This window comes from Marmota flaviventris, chromosome 3, assembly GCF_047511675.1.
Source record: "Marmota flaviventris isolate mMarFla1 chromosome 3, mMarFla1.hap1, whole genome shotgun sequence".
NCBI lineage: Eukaryota > Metazoa > Chordata > Mammalia > Rodentia > Sciuridae > Marmota > Marmota flaviventris.
Window position 1 is genome coordinate 38,649,529 of NC_092500.1, and position 18,299 is coordinate 38,667,827.

Below are 18,299 nucleotides of genomic sequence, written 5' to 3' on the forward strand. Positions count from 1 at the left end.
AATTTCTCTAGTTTAAGCCACCACTTTGCATTACTTTGTCACACAGCTGCTGTAGAAATTAATCCAATGACAAGTTAGTCATCAATCCATTTTATGTTGGACTATTTGCTTTTTTTATATATATGCTTGTTGAATTTGGCTTTTCAGACATCATGCAAATACAACTTGGTCATATATAGTTCAGCACCTCCTCAGTCACAGAAGTTTGATAAGAACAAGTTACTTAACTCTCTGAGTTGAACATCAGGATAATTTTAAAACCTATTTTATTGAATTTTCATAAGGAATAAATATTGTGCAGAAAATTTAAGAGAGTTTCTAATTTTAAATTATTATTATGTTCCATGGTATATATCATAGCTCTGTTGCAACATTATTTTAATGCATTTTAACAGTCTCTTCAGTAAGACTGTACAGCTCTGAATAGGTAAGACTACTCTTACATATTTATGGGATTTACCGCTTCGTGAAATTCAGAAATTTCATTTGAGAAGCATGACAATTTGTATCTAAGAATCCAGCCCTGCATCATGACATTATTAACCTGAACTCTTTTGCCCTTTTCCTCAAAGCATCCTCAGCAACTTTTAAATTACTATCGCAATTTTCTAAGACCTTCCATTTTTATATTGACAAAAATTCATAAACACTTTTTAAAAAAAGAAAAATAGTTGCATGGATATGCCTCTATTCTATTTTAGTCCTTAGAATATACAAAATCACTATGAAATAAAACCTTATAATTCAAACAAACATAAAATATATCACATAACTTTATTATCAATATAACCATGGGAACTTTTATATGTACGATTTAAATACACTTCACTAAAATGATATTTCCCAAAAGTATAGAACCACAGACATGTTCAAAATACACCTGGAATACATTGTACTATTTGTGTCCTTACTGCAGTCTCAAGGCCATTCTCACCATTACCTGTTTAACTTTATATAGTTCAGAATGTTCCAAGAAAATTTGACCATGATGCACTCATAAATTTAAAATCTATTAAAATCCTATGCAATCCCTTTTGGGAGATTCCATAATAAAGAAATTTCTAACAATAAACTTAAAATTTATCTAAATTTAAAACATTGTATATAAACTGCAGAAGATAAAGATTAAATTAAAAAGTTATCAACCACATGATAATGTTGTTGAAATAATGTACTTTATAAAATCTGTTTTCCTCTGTAACATAGGAATCGAATCCTATGAGAAAAACACAATCACCGTGAGCAATTAAAACTAATCTATCAAGTTATTGCATGTAATATGTCTTCACTTACAGATCTTGCAACAGCCTTCATTATAAAGCTTTACAAGTCCTTCATTCTAGGAAAAGAGAAAAAGAATAAAGTAAAAAAAATACAGTTTATGTATTTCTTCCTAGACCAGAAATTGGAAACTTAACTCTTCACAATTTTTTTAATCAAATATCACAAAGCCTTTATTGAAAGGTGATTGGAATTTAACTGTTTCTAATAAGAATTTCTTAGGAGCAGATATTTTGTTTAAAATCATATTATTTCTACATTAATAATGTGTAAAATAATGCAAAAAAAATACTTCTTAAAAAAAATGTTTCAAACGCTTCAAAATATTTTTACCAAAGCAAAATAATAACAGATAAAAATAGATGTTATTATATTTTTTCAACTCCTCCAATCTAAACTACCCTTTTAGACTAAATTGAGTTTATCAATATAATTGTTAAATACCATATCTTTTTCTTTAATATCTTATTATTCATAAAAATTCCATTCCTTATGGTGGCTCTTGTGTAAAGCTCAATTAACAAAATCTTATTGATTAGCTTTTATAATTCTCATAGTGATTACTAATTGCTTTTACTTACTTTCTAATTGTAACTCAAATAAAAGAGCAATTTATTCTTTAAAAATGAGTCTGTGAAATACGATGATGCCTAAGTTTAATTCCAGTGCTTTAATTCTGTGACTTCAGTCCATGTTAAAGTTAGTTGACCAGCCATCAGCAGTAAAAGGGGGTTTCTTAGAAAAATAATCAATGGAACTATGTTATTTTTCTATAAAACTGAATGAATTTCACTTTTAATTATGGATAAATATTGCCTAAATAATTAAAAACATAAAAAATTGGTCTGGGGATGTGGCTCAAGTGGTAGCGCGCTCGCCTGGCATGCGTGCGGCCCGGGTTCGATCCTCAGCACCACATACAAAACAAAGATGTTGTGTCCGCCGAAAACTAAAAGATAAATATTAAAAATTCTCTCTCTCTCTCTTTAAAAAAAAACATAAAAAAATCTTTTAAAATAAAATTTATATCAGTTTTTGAAATCCATTCTCTCAATAGACTCTTCTCTGAGAGAATAGATAATTTGAAAGGCAAAGGTGAAGAACCAACAATGCTATACTAAGTCCTCCAGTGGCTTGTGCTCAAAGAACCTAAGGAAAGTATCACATAGGCCAGCATGTATTAAAAAGTGAAATGAGCCAGGCACTGTGGCACACTACTTTAATCCCAGAAACTTGGGAGGCCAAGACAGGAGGATCACAAGTTCAAAGCAAGTCTCACCAACTTGCTTTGTCTCAAAATAAAAAATAAAAAAAAAGCTGAATATGTGGTTCAGTGGTTAAGTGCATCTGGGTTCAATCTCCATACCAAAAAAAAGTGAATGACATCATGAATCTGGCCATTTGACTATGAAAAAAATGGCTAAACTCAATTATGAATCTGTATTACAAGGAGGGCTAGGTTTGCTGAGCATAGGACTTTTCAATAATCTTTTGACTACACATGAAAACCCAGAGATAGCAAAGTGTCCATTCAGAGAGTCAAATCTGGATCACCATATAGAACTTAAAATAGCAAACTAAGGAAATAAAATAGAACTTTTATTTAGGCGAAAAAATAAAGCATGCACTATAAAATATACACCACAATATAAGTATGACCTCAGATATTTTTAAATTATAGTTAATACAGAGTTTTCTTAGACATAACAAAGTACCAACCATTTTGCATTCGGTCTCATTAAAAGGGGGACAGACCATACTGTAGTTCAGAATCATTGCTCCTTCTTCAGTCTTAACACACTCATATGTGCTGCAGTTATAGTGCCAAGTATTTCCCTCCTAAAAAAAGAGAGAGAGAGAAGAGGGAGAGAGAGAGAGAGAAAGCTACTGTTGAGTATGTTAAAATCGGCTTACTTTCTTTTTTTAATTAGTTGTTCAAAACATTACAAAGCTCTTGACATATCATATTTCATACATTTGATTCAAGTGGGTTATGAACTCCCATTTTTACCCCATATACAGATTGCAGAATCACATCAGTTACACATCCACGTTTTTACATACTGCCATACTAGTGTCTGTTGTATTCTGCTGCCTTTCCTATCCTCTACTATCCCCTCCCATCTTCTCTCTCTACCCCATCTACTGTAATTCATTTCTCTCCCTGGTTTTTCCCCCCTTTCCCCTCACTTCCTCTTATACGTAATTTTGTATAACAATGAGGGTCTCCTTCCATTTCCATGCAATTTCCCTTCTCTTTCCCTTTCCCTCCCACCTCTCGTCCCTGTTTAATGTTAATCTTCTTCTCATGCTCTTCCTCCCTGCTCTGTTCTTAGTTGCTCTCCTTATATGCTTACTTTCTTAAGTAAACGATTTCCCATCTTACTGAATCAACTTCAAAAGGATGCAGAGAACTTCTTTTGGAATAAATGTTCCATCTGAAAATGTCTCCAAATTTACATAAAACTATTGAAAATACTTGTTTGTGTGTTGTTTTATAATAGAACAAATATGTAATTGTGAAATAAGGCAATAGAGAAGAAATCAGAAAATAGGTATCACTTTCTACTAAAAAAATAATTATCTAATCTGACCAAGTCTCAAAGTTCTTACTCTGACATTTCCTCACTAATTATAAAAAAGCAAATCATATTACTTATACACCTCTTTTCTTGAAATTTGTTTATTCTTCCTTCTACTCCCTTATCAGAAAAAAATTTAAAAAAAATTGGATGATAGTGCTTATTGACCTATGATTCTAATTTCATATACCTTTGGTTATTATAAAACTTATTCCTATTCTTTTAACAAATACATAAATATAACATTTTGTTCCTGGTTTCAGAATTCCTATTTAGAAATAAAGTCAGCTGAAGTAATTATTACCCAAGTATTGGGCTATAGTTAATCTATATCTTTATTTTGTAAGCTAAATTTTATAATTATAGTTAAACTCTGACTTGAAGACGCCATGTAGACCAGTAAAACACGTTAATAAACCTGACCACTTTCTTTTCTCTAGATTGTATCTCAATTTGTGAGTAGCTTCCAGTCTTCTGTGAACGTTAATTGGAAATGATACATAAGTTCTGGCATAAAAGAAGATAAAATATTTTAATTCAGAAAACACTAATGTCTGGTTTATTAAAAAAAAAGTTAGCAGTTCCAAAGAAATATTTTCTTTTTCATTTATATGTTTAGAAATCATTATTTCCCATAGCCCATTTCCCACATCTAGGAGAAAAAAGTGAAGACACTAAAACATGTTTTTCTTTTGATAATAGAAATTATCAAATGCTTTAAAATGTAGCAAATGTGTGCAGTGTGTTAAGTGCACTGTTATGGTTATGTTTGTTATATGTATATGTATATATGTATATATGGGTGTGTGACACTTTTCAGATTTATGTAACTCAAGAATGTCATCTTCAAAAAGCAACACAAAGATATACCTTCTAAAGAAGGTAAGAAATAAGGAATGCATACCTCATATATAACTGATGTTCCATTTTCCATATGAAATTTGCAGGATACATTTTTGCAGGTTCCACAACAATCATAATCACTTGGGGATGGAATGTACACCTGGTGCTGCATATGGTGACAGTACATTGAGTTAGCACACAACAATACAAACACTTTTATTGAATTAGTTCTGGAGCTGTTTCCCAACATAATTATATGCTCTCTCAGAACAGCCATAAGCATTTCTAAGGTTGAGTTTGAAGAGCTTTAAATAATAATTGATTTTATATAACCATATTAAAAGTGAAGTCGATGTTAACCTTTACACCTAGCAACCAAGACTCATCAAGAAAGTGAATTGTGATCTCAGGTCAAGCAAGCTGGCAAGTTGTAGATAATAAGACTCCTGAAGCTCAAGGTCATACATAGGAAAGTGGAAATCTGCTTTAAATGAGTGTGTTATTACATTATAGACAGTTAAAGAACTATTCAAGAGTACATTTTTAACTCATGGAGTATTCACTAGTTTGAATTCTGCAGCTGCCAATTTTAGATTCATTAACTCTTATCAGAATGACTTATAAAGAATACTTACAATATCACATTCTTTTGAACAATTCACCATCGTAAAATTCAAAGTGTGAAACCCTGTGTGGTTATCTTTTTCTTCCAGACACTCAATTTTATAACAAAAGTCCCCTTTAAAATACTTTATCATAGATTGTCCAGGGTTCAACACTGATGCTTCTTGAAATACACACACATCATCCTTTTCTAAAGTATAAAAAATAATATGAAAATAAAATGTTATATTAATCAATCAAATAAACTTACATTTAAGCCTATGTTTTCATGCGATATGCTAGTTTTTTTCAAAATCAAGTAAGATTCTTACACATTGGTAATAACTCTAGAATATTAATTAATAATGAATACAGCACATTCATCCCTTATAATTCAACTTCCTTCAAAATCTATATTTTGTATCAGGTTTCAGAAATATGAGATCCCAGTGAGGGGCAAGCTACTTGCTGCTTTCTCTTTAGGACACAGCACAACCACTGATGGACATGGATGCGGACAGAGGCTACATCTAATTCATGAAGTTGGGATTCTGCAGTGTTCGTGATTTTTAATGCTTATTTGAGAGCAGTTATTCAGTTTTTAGTGTTACAATATAAATAGTCATATAGATCATATTTCCTGAGGGAGAGAGCTAATTTAATGCACTACTGTGTCTTTAAAAGTGGTAAAAATTAGAGTGAGCTGGAATATGATATACTTAGCACAGCTTATATGATATACTTAGCACAGCTTTGTGCCTCTCCAACTCTGAACATAAGCTTTCTCTAATATAAAAATACAAGAATTTCAAGCCATTGAGCAAAAGTTTTACTTCCTATTATCCTGCTACTACTTAATATGAACACTCTTTATTTCATAGAAAAATCAAGTTTACTTATGCTTTACAACGTTGACATCAATCATATACAACAAAGGGAAAAAACCTCACACAGTTAGATATTGTCTGTTTTTAAAAATTAAATATAAACTGATATCAACTTTAAAATCCTGTGAAAGCTTTGGAAAAAAAAAGCGTTTTTCTTTCTTATTACCAAGTTCTCAGAACATTTCGAGATATTTCAAAAGAAAATTAATAGTACTTTTTTTACTCAAATATTGGTGATTGGTTTAATATGTATCTCTCTCAAAGAAGATCATTTTAAATTTATAAATAGAAAGCAACATATACCAAAATATTCATCTATTATTTAAAAGTTATTTTAAAAAGTAGTTACCACAGATATACTGAAAACATCCACAGTCACTCTGAAAGTTATGATCTATTGCAGTAAGTTCTCCCTATTAGAAAGAAATTATTATTATTATGTGACTTATATAGCTTATTATGACAATTGTTAAAATACACATTCATTATAACATCTAATAGATGTCTTACCACACAGCTAAACACACAACAGGTGCTTGGCAAGATATTTTAGTGATTATGCTTAGGTTAACCTAGTGGTCATTTCATTAGTAACCCAGGGGGGTGGGTCACTCTGATCCATTGACTGTGGATCACTCAATCTCTTTAAGCTTTATTATTATTAAGGGAGAGAAGGTGGATAAGATGATCTTTGTGGTCTGTCATAACTTTAAAATTACATTGTTTGATTCTGAACTTCTAGAGAGCAACTGGATCTAAAAGAGTGCTTGACACCCTGGAAATGTTGCTGTGTGGAAATGTTTGTGATCTTCTCTGTAGAGGTGGTCCAGAACTCTGCAGTCTGCATCCAAACAAGGCTGATATGGCAGATAGAGCAGCAGCAGAAGGGTCTAGTGTAGCAGTTAATAACATGGACTTGCGAACAGGACTGTAACCCTGTTCTGCCAATCCTGGCTCTGCTGTTCACTAGCTGTGTGAGCTACAGCATGTTACTTAACCAATGTGCACCTCACTTTCCTTATTGTAAAAGAGAGATAAAATATTGCTTGCCACCTAGTATTATTGAGAGAAATAAATGGGTCAATGTACTTAAAGGGCTTAGAAATAGGCTGACACACAGAAAGTAGTATATAATCTTCGATTGTTAGTAAATGTTATCATGACAGATTCTCATATTTTGCCCTGTAAGGAATACCCAGGACCAGACCTAAATTTTTCTATTAATACATTATAATTATGCATAATAGTGGGATTAATTATGCCATATTTGTACATGCATTTAACATAATTTGATCAATCCAGACTTAAATCTTTGAGAATTACATTTTAAATATCAAATTTTCCTGGGTTCCTTTAATTTTCATATCACATTAGAAATAAAATGAATTTTATTCTTTACATAAGAAAATTATTCAAATCAATTAATAATAACATATAAAAGGCATTTCCCATAAGCTAATATCTTATTTTTATAGCGCCTTATACATTTTAGTTTCATTATCATTAATTCATTTGGTAATTTTATGACTTTAGTCAAAAGACATCATTCCAATGTTATTGGAAATAAGATGGAATTTTTTAAAAAAATTGCCAGTGCCTAAGCTAATCCAAAGATGAAATAAGGAAAAATTTGGCTAGTCCTAACTCTTTTAAGTAATTATACACCTGTTTTTTAATAATTAAAGCCACAGTGCTCATTCCCTTCTTTCAAGCTTAGCTTTAAGTTTTCTATTCTTCCCTATTTCATAGTCTATGCCTATTTCTTTTGAGATCTTATCCACATATTTAGTTACACCTTTATTCTCAATAATACCCACCTATAGGAATTATCCACTTGATTATTCTACCAATACTTATTATTATATCAAATATGATGGTATTTTTTTACTCCCATATAAGCATCTTTCTCCTTTAAAGTCAGTAGTAAAATCACCTTCAGGTATCTCTACTTTGGGCCATTATAAATAGTATTTCTATGACATTTGAGATTTGAAATACCTTTCAGTTTTCAAATAATATTTTTCCATATTTTGCTTCATTTAAAAACCAGTGACCTTCAGTAAGTACAATGTTAGTATATTTAGTCACTAGTTTAAAAAAATCATGGGTTGCATTTTCCTGTTTCACATAAAATATAAAAGGTTGACTTCTGTAATAAAAGAGCACATTAATTGAATCTACTTCAGTACAATTTAATGAAGATATTTCCATTAACTCTGAAGAATTCAGAAATGAAGGAGACAAAGGAAGAGTAAATCTGAATAATAAACATTCTAAATATGTGTTCTTACCACTTCACAAGTTGGCATTATAAGGTTCTCACAGTTACACTCTAAAAGGCAAAAATCGACATATTTACATTGATCAAAATATATCAGCTTATTATAATAAAGCTTTTAAGTATGAAATTAGTTACCACAATGCCATGTTGGACAACATTGCCCAGATAAATTTTCTTTGACAAGATTCATATCTTCTGCACAGTTGAGCAGTGGTGGAGGACAAAGATTTGTTTCACAGACTAGAAGGAGAAACCACATGGATAAAGATTAATTTTATGTAATTGCTGAATCTTATTACCTACCATCTTGTTTACTGATGCAGGTCATAGACTCATCTCTCAAGTGCTGCCTCACCATGTGAAGTTGTAGATAGAACAAGTGTCTTGTAAGTAACAGCAGTGCTAACACAGCTCCTCAAGTGCAAAGCCCTGATAAAGGGTCTGCTGTAACAGTGCACCTAAGAGCCACTGGGCTTCTTAAACATATAAATATTTCTGGTCATTTCTTGACACATCAAAATATTTTTAACTAGTTTCAATACACTCACCACAGTAATACTGAGGACAACAGACATGTGTGGTATTAAGATTCACCGTTAAAAATTCCCCATCAGAACATAGTGGAATAGGTTCAGTGCAAGGTTCACAAACTAAAGGTGAAACAAAAAGCCAAAAGTCACTGCTAAGCTGAAAGCAAATCAAATGTTAATTCAGGTTACAATACAAAAATCAAATCAAAATAAAATACATGGATACTAAATAAAATACGAAACAAAGAAAATAAGGCATGGTTCTTTATTTGATCATAAAACAATGATACTGCCCAGATGATATATTGCTTTATGCTTTCCTAAGTACAGTGACCTACAGAACATCATCTATCAGAAATAAAGGGCATTCAGTTTTCTGGAGTAATTCATCCTTACTAAGATCAAACTATCATTGATTAATTTATTGAAGTTTACTTCATTCACTATCCTTGATTATTCTAATTTAAAGAATAACAATGGAGAAGGCACTTGTTCTGTTGAGCTGTTTAGCATCCCTCCCAAATATAATAATTCTCTGAATAACCTTGAGAAATGCCCACCCACACAGTACCGAAATGACTGTGAATGAGGTGCCTCACTCTCACCAGCCCACTTTGTAGGATAACCCATTGTAGAATAATCAAAATCTCCTCCTATGGAATTTAAATCATAAATAAAGGTACCCGGGGACAAGAAATGGCTTGAGCTGGCTCAATCACCAGTGGCCTTCACCTACAGCAGCTGGCTTTTCCTCCCAGAGTCTGGCTGGACAGCTTTCATACTTCCCCAAATCCTTCCAATAATTGCTAGTGTTTCATCTACCCAAAATCTCTTGGCTTTTGCCACTTGCAAAGGACCTTAACTGATTCAAACAAATGTGTTTTGATATTCCTAGGTGTATCTGAAACCTATATTAAGCACCAATCTTTGATATGACAATTCATTTGGATTGGAAAGTAGATAATTCTTTATTTTTCAATATCCAATTTGTCAGATTACTTAGCTCTAATTATTTCCTAGATACTCTATTGTCTACCATTCTCTTTTGAGATCATCAGAACTTTATATTCTGATGTGCAGAACATAAAGTTTTAAAAAGTCCTATAATGTCTTAGCAGAGCATATTATTCTAACTGGTTCTTCAAGGAAAGTCAGTAACAAATTTTTCTTCAAAAAAATTAGATACTTGCCTTATTAAAGGAAAAAAACTTGATTTTATTGTCTTGATCATGTTTTAGACAAATACATACATATATTTTGGGGTAGGGGAAGATTCTAAGAATAGTAACGGTTAAGAGTCATTTAAAATGCTGTACCTTCCTTTCCTTTTTTTAAATTAATTTTTTTATTTATATATGAAAGCGGAATGCATTACAATTCTTATTACACATATACAGCACAATTTTTCAAATCTCTGGTTGTATTCAAAGTATATTCACATCAATTCGTGTCTGTACTTTTCTTTCTACAGTTCTTATTCAGTTTTATACCTATGAGAATAAAATTAGAATATCAGTTTCCATCAGTCACCATGAAATTCAGAGCAAATAAAGGAGTCTCTCTAGATCCTCCCTCTTCTTCCTAAAAATTATCTCTAGAATACTCACCACAGAGAGGGGGAAAACAGCAAGGTTCTCCCTGCTGAACATGAATCATAAATTGGTCTTCTCTGCATTCTGGTGTTGAAATAACAGGACACTTGAGTGGGTCACATTCTGCAGAAACACAAATGTATTTAAAAATTTGTAAGATGAAGAAATAATAAATAAAAGTAAAATAAATGAAATAGTGCTTAGTTTTCTTTGAATTTAGTGATATAAAGATCTTAATGCTAACAGAAACATAGAAATAGCAACCCTGAAATCTCTTATGACAACTTATTTTCTTGAAGACGTAAAGAAAGAGATTCTAATCCACTATTCTGAACGAACAATGAACCTTACTCAGTTTTCCAAATTGATTAACTCACCACATTTGTACTGTGGACAACAAGAAAGAGGGCTATAACCAACAACCAATTTTTGACTAGTTGTGCATGTTGGAATGGTAGTTTCACACAAATTCATGTCACATCCTAGAAGCAAGAAACAGAACATTAAAAATAGTGGCCAAAACTAAAAACTTGGGCTGTGAACTTGAAACAGGAAAATGACTTTCACTAACATGTTTTTCCACCATCATTAAACCTATTCCATTCACAAGGCAATCTATATTTGAAAAAAAGAGCAGCTTTAAGTTTTGTCTGGTAGTCTTTCACCCCTGATTGTCACGACTTAAAGTTTTCCATATCCTTTCTCTTGACATATATTGCTGAATAATTGTATTGTTATTAATAGCCAGAGTTTTTGGTATGTATTTGCATAATATATTTGAGAAAATGACATTTATGGCAGGACTATATTGTTACCTCAACCCTTATATGTTTGTTTAGACCAAGCGTCAAGGACACAAAGAATGAACCTATTTTGCAGTACTAATTTGGAGGCATCAACCTGTGCACATACCACAAACTTCCTTTGAACAACAGGTAAGCTTATCAATGGTGCCCATGACAATTTCGGCTTCTCGTTCACAAAAGGGAGAGGGCTCTTCTTCACAGTCAGGTTCTACAGGAATGATGCTTCCATTCTCCAAACATTTGTACAGGACGCACTCATCAATGCCCCCATTCCAAATCTCCCCAGCAGTTCGGGGTTGATCTTCTCTATCAGTGCAAACTTGAAAAAATTGACAATGTTATGTCACTCATAACCTAGTCACTAAAATAAATCAAGCTGCTATGTTTTGAATTCAGACTGTGATTTGATCCAGTCACATAGCTGACATGTCACAAATCCATCCTGTCTCAGATTCCTTTTTTCTACATCAGCTCATATTTTTCTTTAACCAACCTTTGTATATATGCCACAGAAAATATTTTTCCTTCCTACAACTATCTATACATTTATATGCCCTCTGCTATAAATAAGATGATTTTTAGTTGTTTTAATACATGTAAGATGTTATCAATACAATTTATTTAGCTTGAACAAACTCAGTGATATAAATGTGAATTAGCTTTAAAATATTAACTGTTATAAATAAATGACATTAGAAAAAAGTAGTCCCTATCTCACATTAAAATTCATGTCATACTAAAATATAAAACATTTCCGCTTTAAAATCTAAAAGAGAAAATTAGGCAATTAGGAAAAATATTATATGTAAATATGGCCCTCTAGTAGTTTTCTTAAGGAATAATAAATTTAAATAGCTACAATCATATCCTCAGCATTCAAGCACTTCTCTAGCAAACCAAGCTGTTAAATCTCTAAAGTTATGAGCATAACTGTGCCTATGTATTCTGAAGTCTTCCTTCCTTTATTTATTGGCAATCTCAAGCTTGTTTCTAAAACTATATACATTTGCTTCTACTTACCCTTCCTTTAACTGCTAGCTAATTACCTGTCTGACCATAAGGAAGACCCCTATGACTATCAAACTACTGTGCAGTGATTTCCTCAGTTTTTCACATTTTCATTTGCCACCACCATTTAGACAATGTGTCAAAATTAAATTGTTGGAAAATGACAGCAGAAAAATTAAAATTTTCCCCAGATAATAATTCTATCTGCCATTTCTAAAGTGCTTATTTTCTCAAAGCACCATTAAATGCAAACTTCTTTTTCTTGTTTGATGTCTCTCCACGCTGACCTGATAAGTTAATAAGCACTATCATTTCTCTCATTTTGCAGAGGCATAACCTCAGACTCAGAGGTAAAATGAAAGCTAAAGACAGAAAATAACTGGAATTTAAGTCCATCCCACAACCTATACTTTTAATTCTTAATTTTCCATGCTCTTTCCTAGTTATTACATATATATACATATAAATATGTATATATAAAACTATCAAAATACATCATAATGAAATCTACTAATTTTGTTAAATTCAACTGAAACCATATTAACAGCACATTACAAACTCATTTCCTTTCCAACACTTAGGTTACCTTTGATTAATTTTTCTCAGCACATCTTTCCAATATCTAAAAAATGTTCTTATCTGTGTGTTAAATCTCAAAGAAATTATTTTGTATTTTGCTTCTTACCACATTCTCTCTCTGGAATACACTGAATTTTATCTGGCCTGTGAAGAACGGTCCCATTTTTGCACACACAGTCTTCTCTTAAATTCGAACATGAAGAGTGTCCATAGGACCATTTGTTCAGGCATGTTCTTGCCTCACAAGGTCGCACACAGGGTTGATATTCTTTCCCATCTGGGCAACTCAAAGCTATGAACAAAAAGGATGGAATTTGCTAATGATAAACATAACCCATTTGAATTCTAATAAAAGAAAGAAATGTCAACTTGTCTCTGAAATGGAATTTTGCACATTTTAGTCTCTTCAATGTCCACTTTTTTTTTATTTTCTGTGTACTGTAGATCAGGAGCAAGATCATCAATGAGTATTTTCAAGCATCTTGCAGGTATCCAGCTAATATTAAAAGTTCATCTGATTTGTATCAAATAAACATAGGCAGTCCAAGTCTGGTTTCCATGTAGTCAACTATTACAAAGTTAATGCTCTGTGCAGTCAAATGAGATATGTCATCTACTCAGAATAAACATGGAGATCAGCTTTAAATAATGTAATTCAACCAAGTCATAAAAAAATGTGGGTCATATTTAGGCTTAATCTTTTACTATTAAAAGAAAATTATTGTTGAACAGTCTTTAAATGATGCTTTAGAAAATTCTTATTAATTTTAAATAATCTTTAAAAAGTTATACTGTTAGAAAAGAAATACTCAGATGGTAGGAGTATAAATTGGTTCAATATCAGTGGAGAACAATTTGACAGCACCCAGTGAAAGTGGAGATGGCATACATTCCAGATGAATCAGGAATGCTGCTCTCAAATAATGATTCATCTGTGGAAGGAGGAAGATAAAAGGGATAAGAGAAGGGAACAGAGAAGCCTTATATGCAACTTTATCTTTTTTTATGTTGTTATTGGTACAATATAATTGTACGTAATAGTGTGGTTCACTGAGATATTTTCTTATATGCAAATAACATAATTTGCTCCATTTCATTCCCCATAATTTGCTTCCTTCCCTTTCCTTCTCTTCTTCCCTCCCCTTCTTTTACTATATTAGCCTCCCTTCCATTTAATTGCATATTTTTAAATTGGTACATTATAATTATACATAAAGGTAGGATTCATTGTGATATATTTATATATGCAGATTATACAATTAGGATAATTTCATTCCTCAGTTCCTTCCCTTTCATTTGTCTCCTCCTTCCCCTTCCATCCCTTACTACTCTATTGATCTCCTTCTATTTTCTCATGAAAATAGAAGATCCCCATCTTTTATTTCTTTTTTTTCTCTAGCTTTCTCATACCAGAGAAAATGTTTGACCCTTGACTTTCTGAATCTAGCCTATTTCTCTTAGCATAATGTTCTCCAGTTCTATCCATTTATATATACAACAAAGGACATAATTTCACTTTTCTTTATGGCTGAGTAAAAGTCCATATAAAATATACCATATTTTCTTTATCCATTCAATTGTTGACAGGCACCTGCACTGGTTCCATACCTTTGCTGTTGTGAATTACATTGCTATAGACATTGGAATGCAAATCTCTCTTATAGTATGGTGATTTCAATTCTTTTAGATAAATAGTGAGGAGCGGAATACTGGGTCAAATGATGGTCCTATTACTGAAGAATCTCCATACTTATTTTCATAGCAGTCAAAGTGATTTTCAATCAAATGGGCAAATGAACTAAAGAGACATTTCTTAAAAGAAGAAATGCAAATGGTCAACAATTATATGAAAAAATGTTCAACATCCTTAGCAATCAGGGAAATGCAAATCAAAATTACATTGAGATTTCAACTCACTCAAGTAAAAATGTTAACCATCAAGAATAGAAATAATAATAAATGTTGGTGAGGATGTGGAAAAAAAGGAACACTTGTAAATTTTATTTGTAAAGTTGAGTGATCTGACTTGTTTGTGATATATTGCTTTTTGTGTATCTTATGCTTATAATTACTATTTGATTAAAAATAAAAAGTAAAAGAAAAATGAATAAAAAAAGAATGTTATTTAATGATTAGAAAATATTGTATAGATTTAGTGGTTACTTACTGCAGTAATCAGGTGTTCTCCAATGAATGCAGATGTCAAACTTGTTGCACAGAGCTACATATGCAGAAAGAGCATCACATTCATAGTTCCAAAAATAGGTATAATTGATCCACATCTTTTCACAAAAGTCATTTGGTGAAACCTAGAAATGCATTTTGCCTTGGGATAAGTTATGCTGTTTTATTTTTCTAAAGGCCCTAAGCTAGACTAAGACAATTTGGAAAATAAAATGATAGCAAGTTGATATTCATTATAGTTCCTCTTAGATCTCAGATTTTCAAGAATTCACAATACTAGATGTCACCCCTGAATTTATATTTCCCAACAGATTTTAAATGAGATAACTGTTATCTATACTAATCTATATAAATCTTTCTTAGAAGGCTGGAAAAGAAAGAGAGTAACTCAGGTCTAGCAAAAATCTATTTCTAATATTATGATTTGGGTTACAATCATCTCTTCTATATAATACATAGGAGATTGAGCTACTATAGATAAAATTGGAAGCTATCAAAGCATTCTATAATAGTATAGAGCATCATCCATTAAACCAGTTTATAAATGCTTCTTTAAATTCTTTATATTAATATTCCATGTTCATCTCATATTATATAATTTGTTATGCTTTATTTTCATTCAATTCTTTTTTCTACAGACTATGTTCTGTTTTGATCTAGAGACTGTGATATCTCAATAATTTAGCTTATAACTTAAAATTTATTCCAATTTTTCTCTCCCCTCATTCATTCAGTAATCACAAAATGTGCATCTATATGTAGATGCTAAATTCTGAGTTTTCGTTTTCTCAGTCTAATTGCTTCTCTAGAGGCCTAGGCCTATACTTGCCTGTAGGGAGAAAAGAGAAGTCTGCTTAGCTGATGGGTAGCCTCTTCATGCCTGCCTCACTTCATGTTTATAGAAGAATATGGTCACGTCTCTGTTCCTGATCATCCTTATGGGAGTATTGCCCTGGAAGCCAGTCATAGCATGTCTAGTATGGTTCAGTCTGATTGCAGTGGCCTCAGCAAATATGGTCACCAGCTATTATGAGTATGTCCTCCATAGCTTGACCCAGTGGCCAAAACAGACATCTTCTAACACCAATTTCTCCATGACCTAGAACCTGGAGTTACAGGTTTAATACAGTTTTCTGGGGTATTTTGTCTTGACCCAGTCATAGATAGATGCCTTTTAGTTCACCTTCTTAAACAACAGGTTAAATTCACACCCCTGTCTTTTTTTCCTATGTGAAAAATTTATCTTTTTACTCCTGACTATAAAAACATAAGCATTACCGTCCCCAATTAAAATGGTTTTTATCTACGTAGCAGATCAAGTTATTATATTACTATATTTTGAGATATTAAATAATTAGCCATCTGTGCAAATGTCCAATTCCTCATCTATATCTGGACTCCAGTTTTCTTTTTCTTTTTTTTTTTTTTTTTTTGCCATCAAATTCACTGGGAAGATCCTAAGAGAAAAGTTGAAGCTATTGCAGACTAAATGGCACCCTGTATTACCTCTCCACACTTTGATGAGTCAAGGTGAAAACTTTACAGTCAACCTTCTAAGTTCTCAGTTATTGATGCAATTTTTAGAATTCATGGTGCTTTAAAGAATAAATTAAAGTGACAACAACATGCATTAAATGTATTGCTTTTCAAAATTTTATGTGCATGCATTTAAAAAATTTAAACACTTAAAACTTACTTTCACTCAAATCTCTAAGTAAAGAGAACCTCCAAAAATATATGCCTTTTTATTCCATGACTTCAAACCCTTACCTTTTCCTTCAGGGAACTCATAGTGCAGGCTAACTATAGAATCTACATCTCCCCATCTAGCACATAGTGAGCTCCTTCCTGACTCAATAAGTTCATCACTCTCCTCCCTAGATTCTTCCTCCATATATGTGGCACAAAACTGCTTCATTTTTTTCCTTGCATGGGCTTTTACTCCAAATATTTTTTTTTTGCATATACTATTTTCTTCTGTCTAGATCTTCCTTCTTCTCCCTTCTTTCCTGGAAAACCCATCCTTCTGAACAGTTCAAAGGTTTAAACCTGCATGAAGTCTTTTCCAATCTGGTTTCTTATGGATCTTCATATTGCAACTGTAATACACTTGTTCACAGATTGCCTTTCTTGTAGATTCCTTGACATCAGGGGAATTTTTTTATTCCTGTATCACAATAACATGGTGCCTACTATGTGCTAAATGCTCATTAATTTTTAGTTAAACACTTTGTGAAATTCTGTCTGTCCTTTGTCTCTAACAATGAATCTTTTTTAATGACATAGATTATTTAAAATACGTATTAATTATTCAAGTCAGAAGTCTAGCAAGTAATAAAGATCAATTAAGTTCTTGTAAGTTCTTACAAGAGGCCAGAATCGTAAGGAAATGATTAAAGTTTCAATGTCTTAGTTCCTATACTGGGTAATCAAATGCCATTGATATTTTTCTCCTAGAGGCATTTATTCATAGGAAAGAACTTCATTTTTTTAAGCTATAAATATAGTTCTAACAAAACATGGGATGGGAAAAAAAGATAATTATCCTTCCTGTATCTGTAAATCTATAAAAAGTAAGTGATTCTGAATTCTAAAACATACTGGCAGAAGGTTTGGAGATAAACTATTCTCAGTAGGAAAATATCATAGCAAAACCAGGAATTTATTGGCTTTTACTTTCAATATGTCTAACATGACAGTTCTTATTTATAGGTGCTTTGGCTTACTTTATCATGGCATGGAATGAAAACTCTTCTATTTAATAACTCAATGCAGTGACTGCAATCATGCTCAGTACAATTCCTAACAGGTCTTCTTGTTGTTACTGCAAAAGATTTCTCAATTTCCCAGCTCTCAATAAATAACTCTATGTCTTCCATATTCACAATAATTGTGCCATTTTGCATCTTCAGATCATCATCTGGATCTTCATTGCAAATTCCTTGAAAGAAATGTGACATTTAGAGGGAAAAAATTTTTTCACTTAAACCAAATATAATTAGCACAATTAAATCAGCTTAATAATTTATTTTAAATGAATTCTTTTATCAAAGTTCCAAATTTATGTGTCTTTGGCTTTAGCACTGACAGGGTTTTTAAAATTATATATCTAACTCCTTTATA

General features: G+C 32.0%; 1 protein-coding gene across 2 annotated transcripts in view; it reads right to left on the reverse strand.

The window, feature by feature from the left end:
- Otogl (otogelin like) overlaps positions 1-18,299 on the reverse strand; it is a 122,607-nt gene that overhangs the window by 4,181 nt on the left and 100,127 nt on the right. For both annotated transcript variants that reach the window (XM_027929595.2, XM_027929578.2), the window contains 14 exons: positions 17,903-18,117; positions 15,160-15,301; positions 13,099-13,284; positions 11,512-11,724; positions 10,977-11,081; positions 10,615-10,722; positions 9,026-9,127; positions 8,613-8,717; positions 8,488-8,528; positions 6,546-6,609; positions 5,342-5,520; positions 4,768-4,872; positions 3,001-3,120; positions 1,294-1,339 (listed from right to left, as the gene is read on the reverse strand). In XM_027929595.2, coding sequence (XP_027785396.2) covers positions 1,294-1,339; positions 3,001-3,120; positions 4,768-4,872; positions 5,342-5,520; positions 6,546-6,609; positions 8,488-8,528; positions 8,613-8,717; positions 9,026-9,127; positions 10,615-10,722; positions 10,977-11,081; positions 11,512-11,724; positions 13,099-13,284; positions 15,160-15,301; positions 17,903-18,117 — 1,731 coding nt within the window. The remainder of the gene's footprint in view (positions 1-1,293; positions 1,340-3,000; positions 3,121-4,767; positions 4,873-5,341; positions 5,521-6,545; positions 6,610-8,487; positions 8,529-8,612; positions 8,718-9,025; positions 9,128-10,614; positions 10,723-10,976; positions 11,082-11,511; positions 11,725-13,098; positions 13,285-15,159; positions 15,302-17,902; positions 18,118-18,299) is intronic.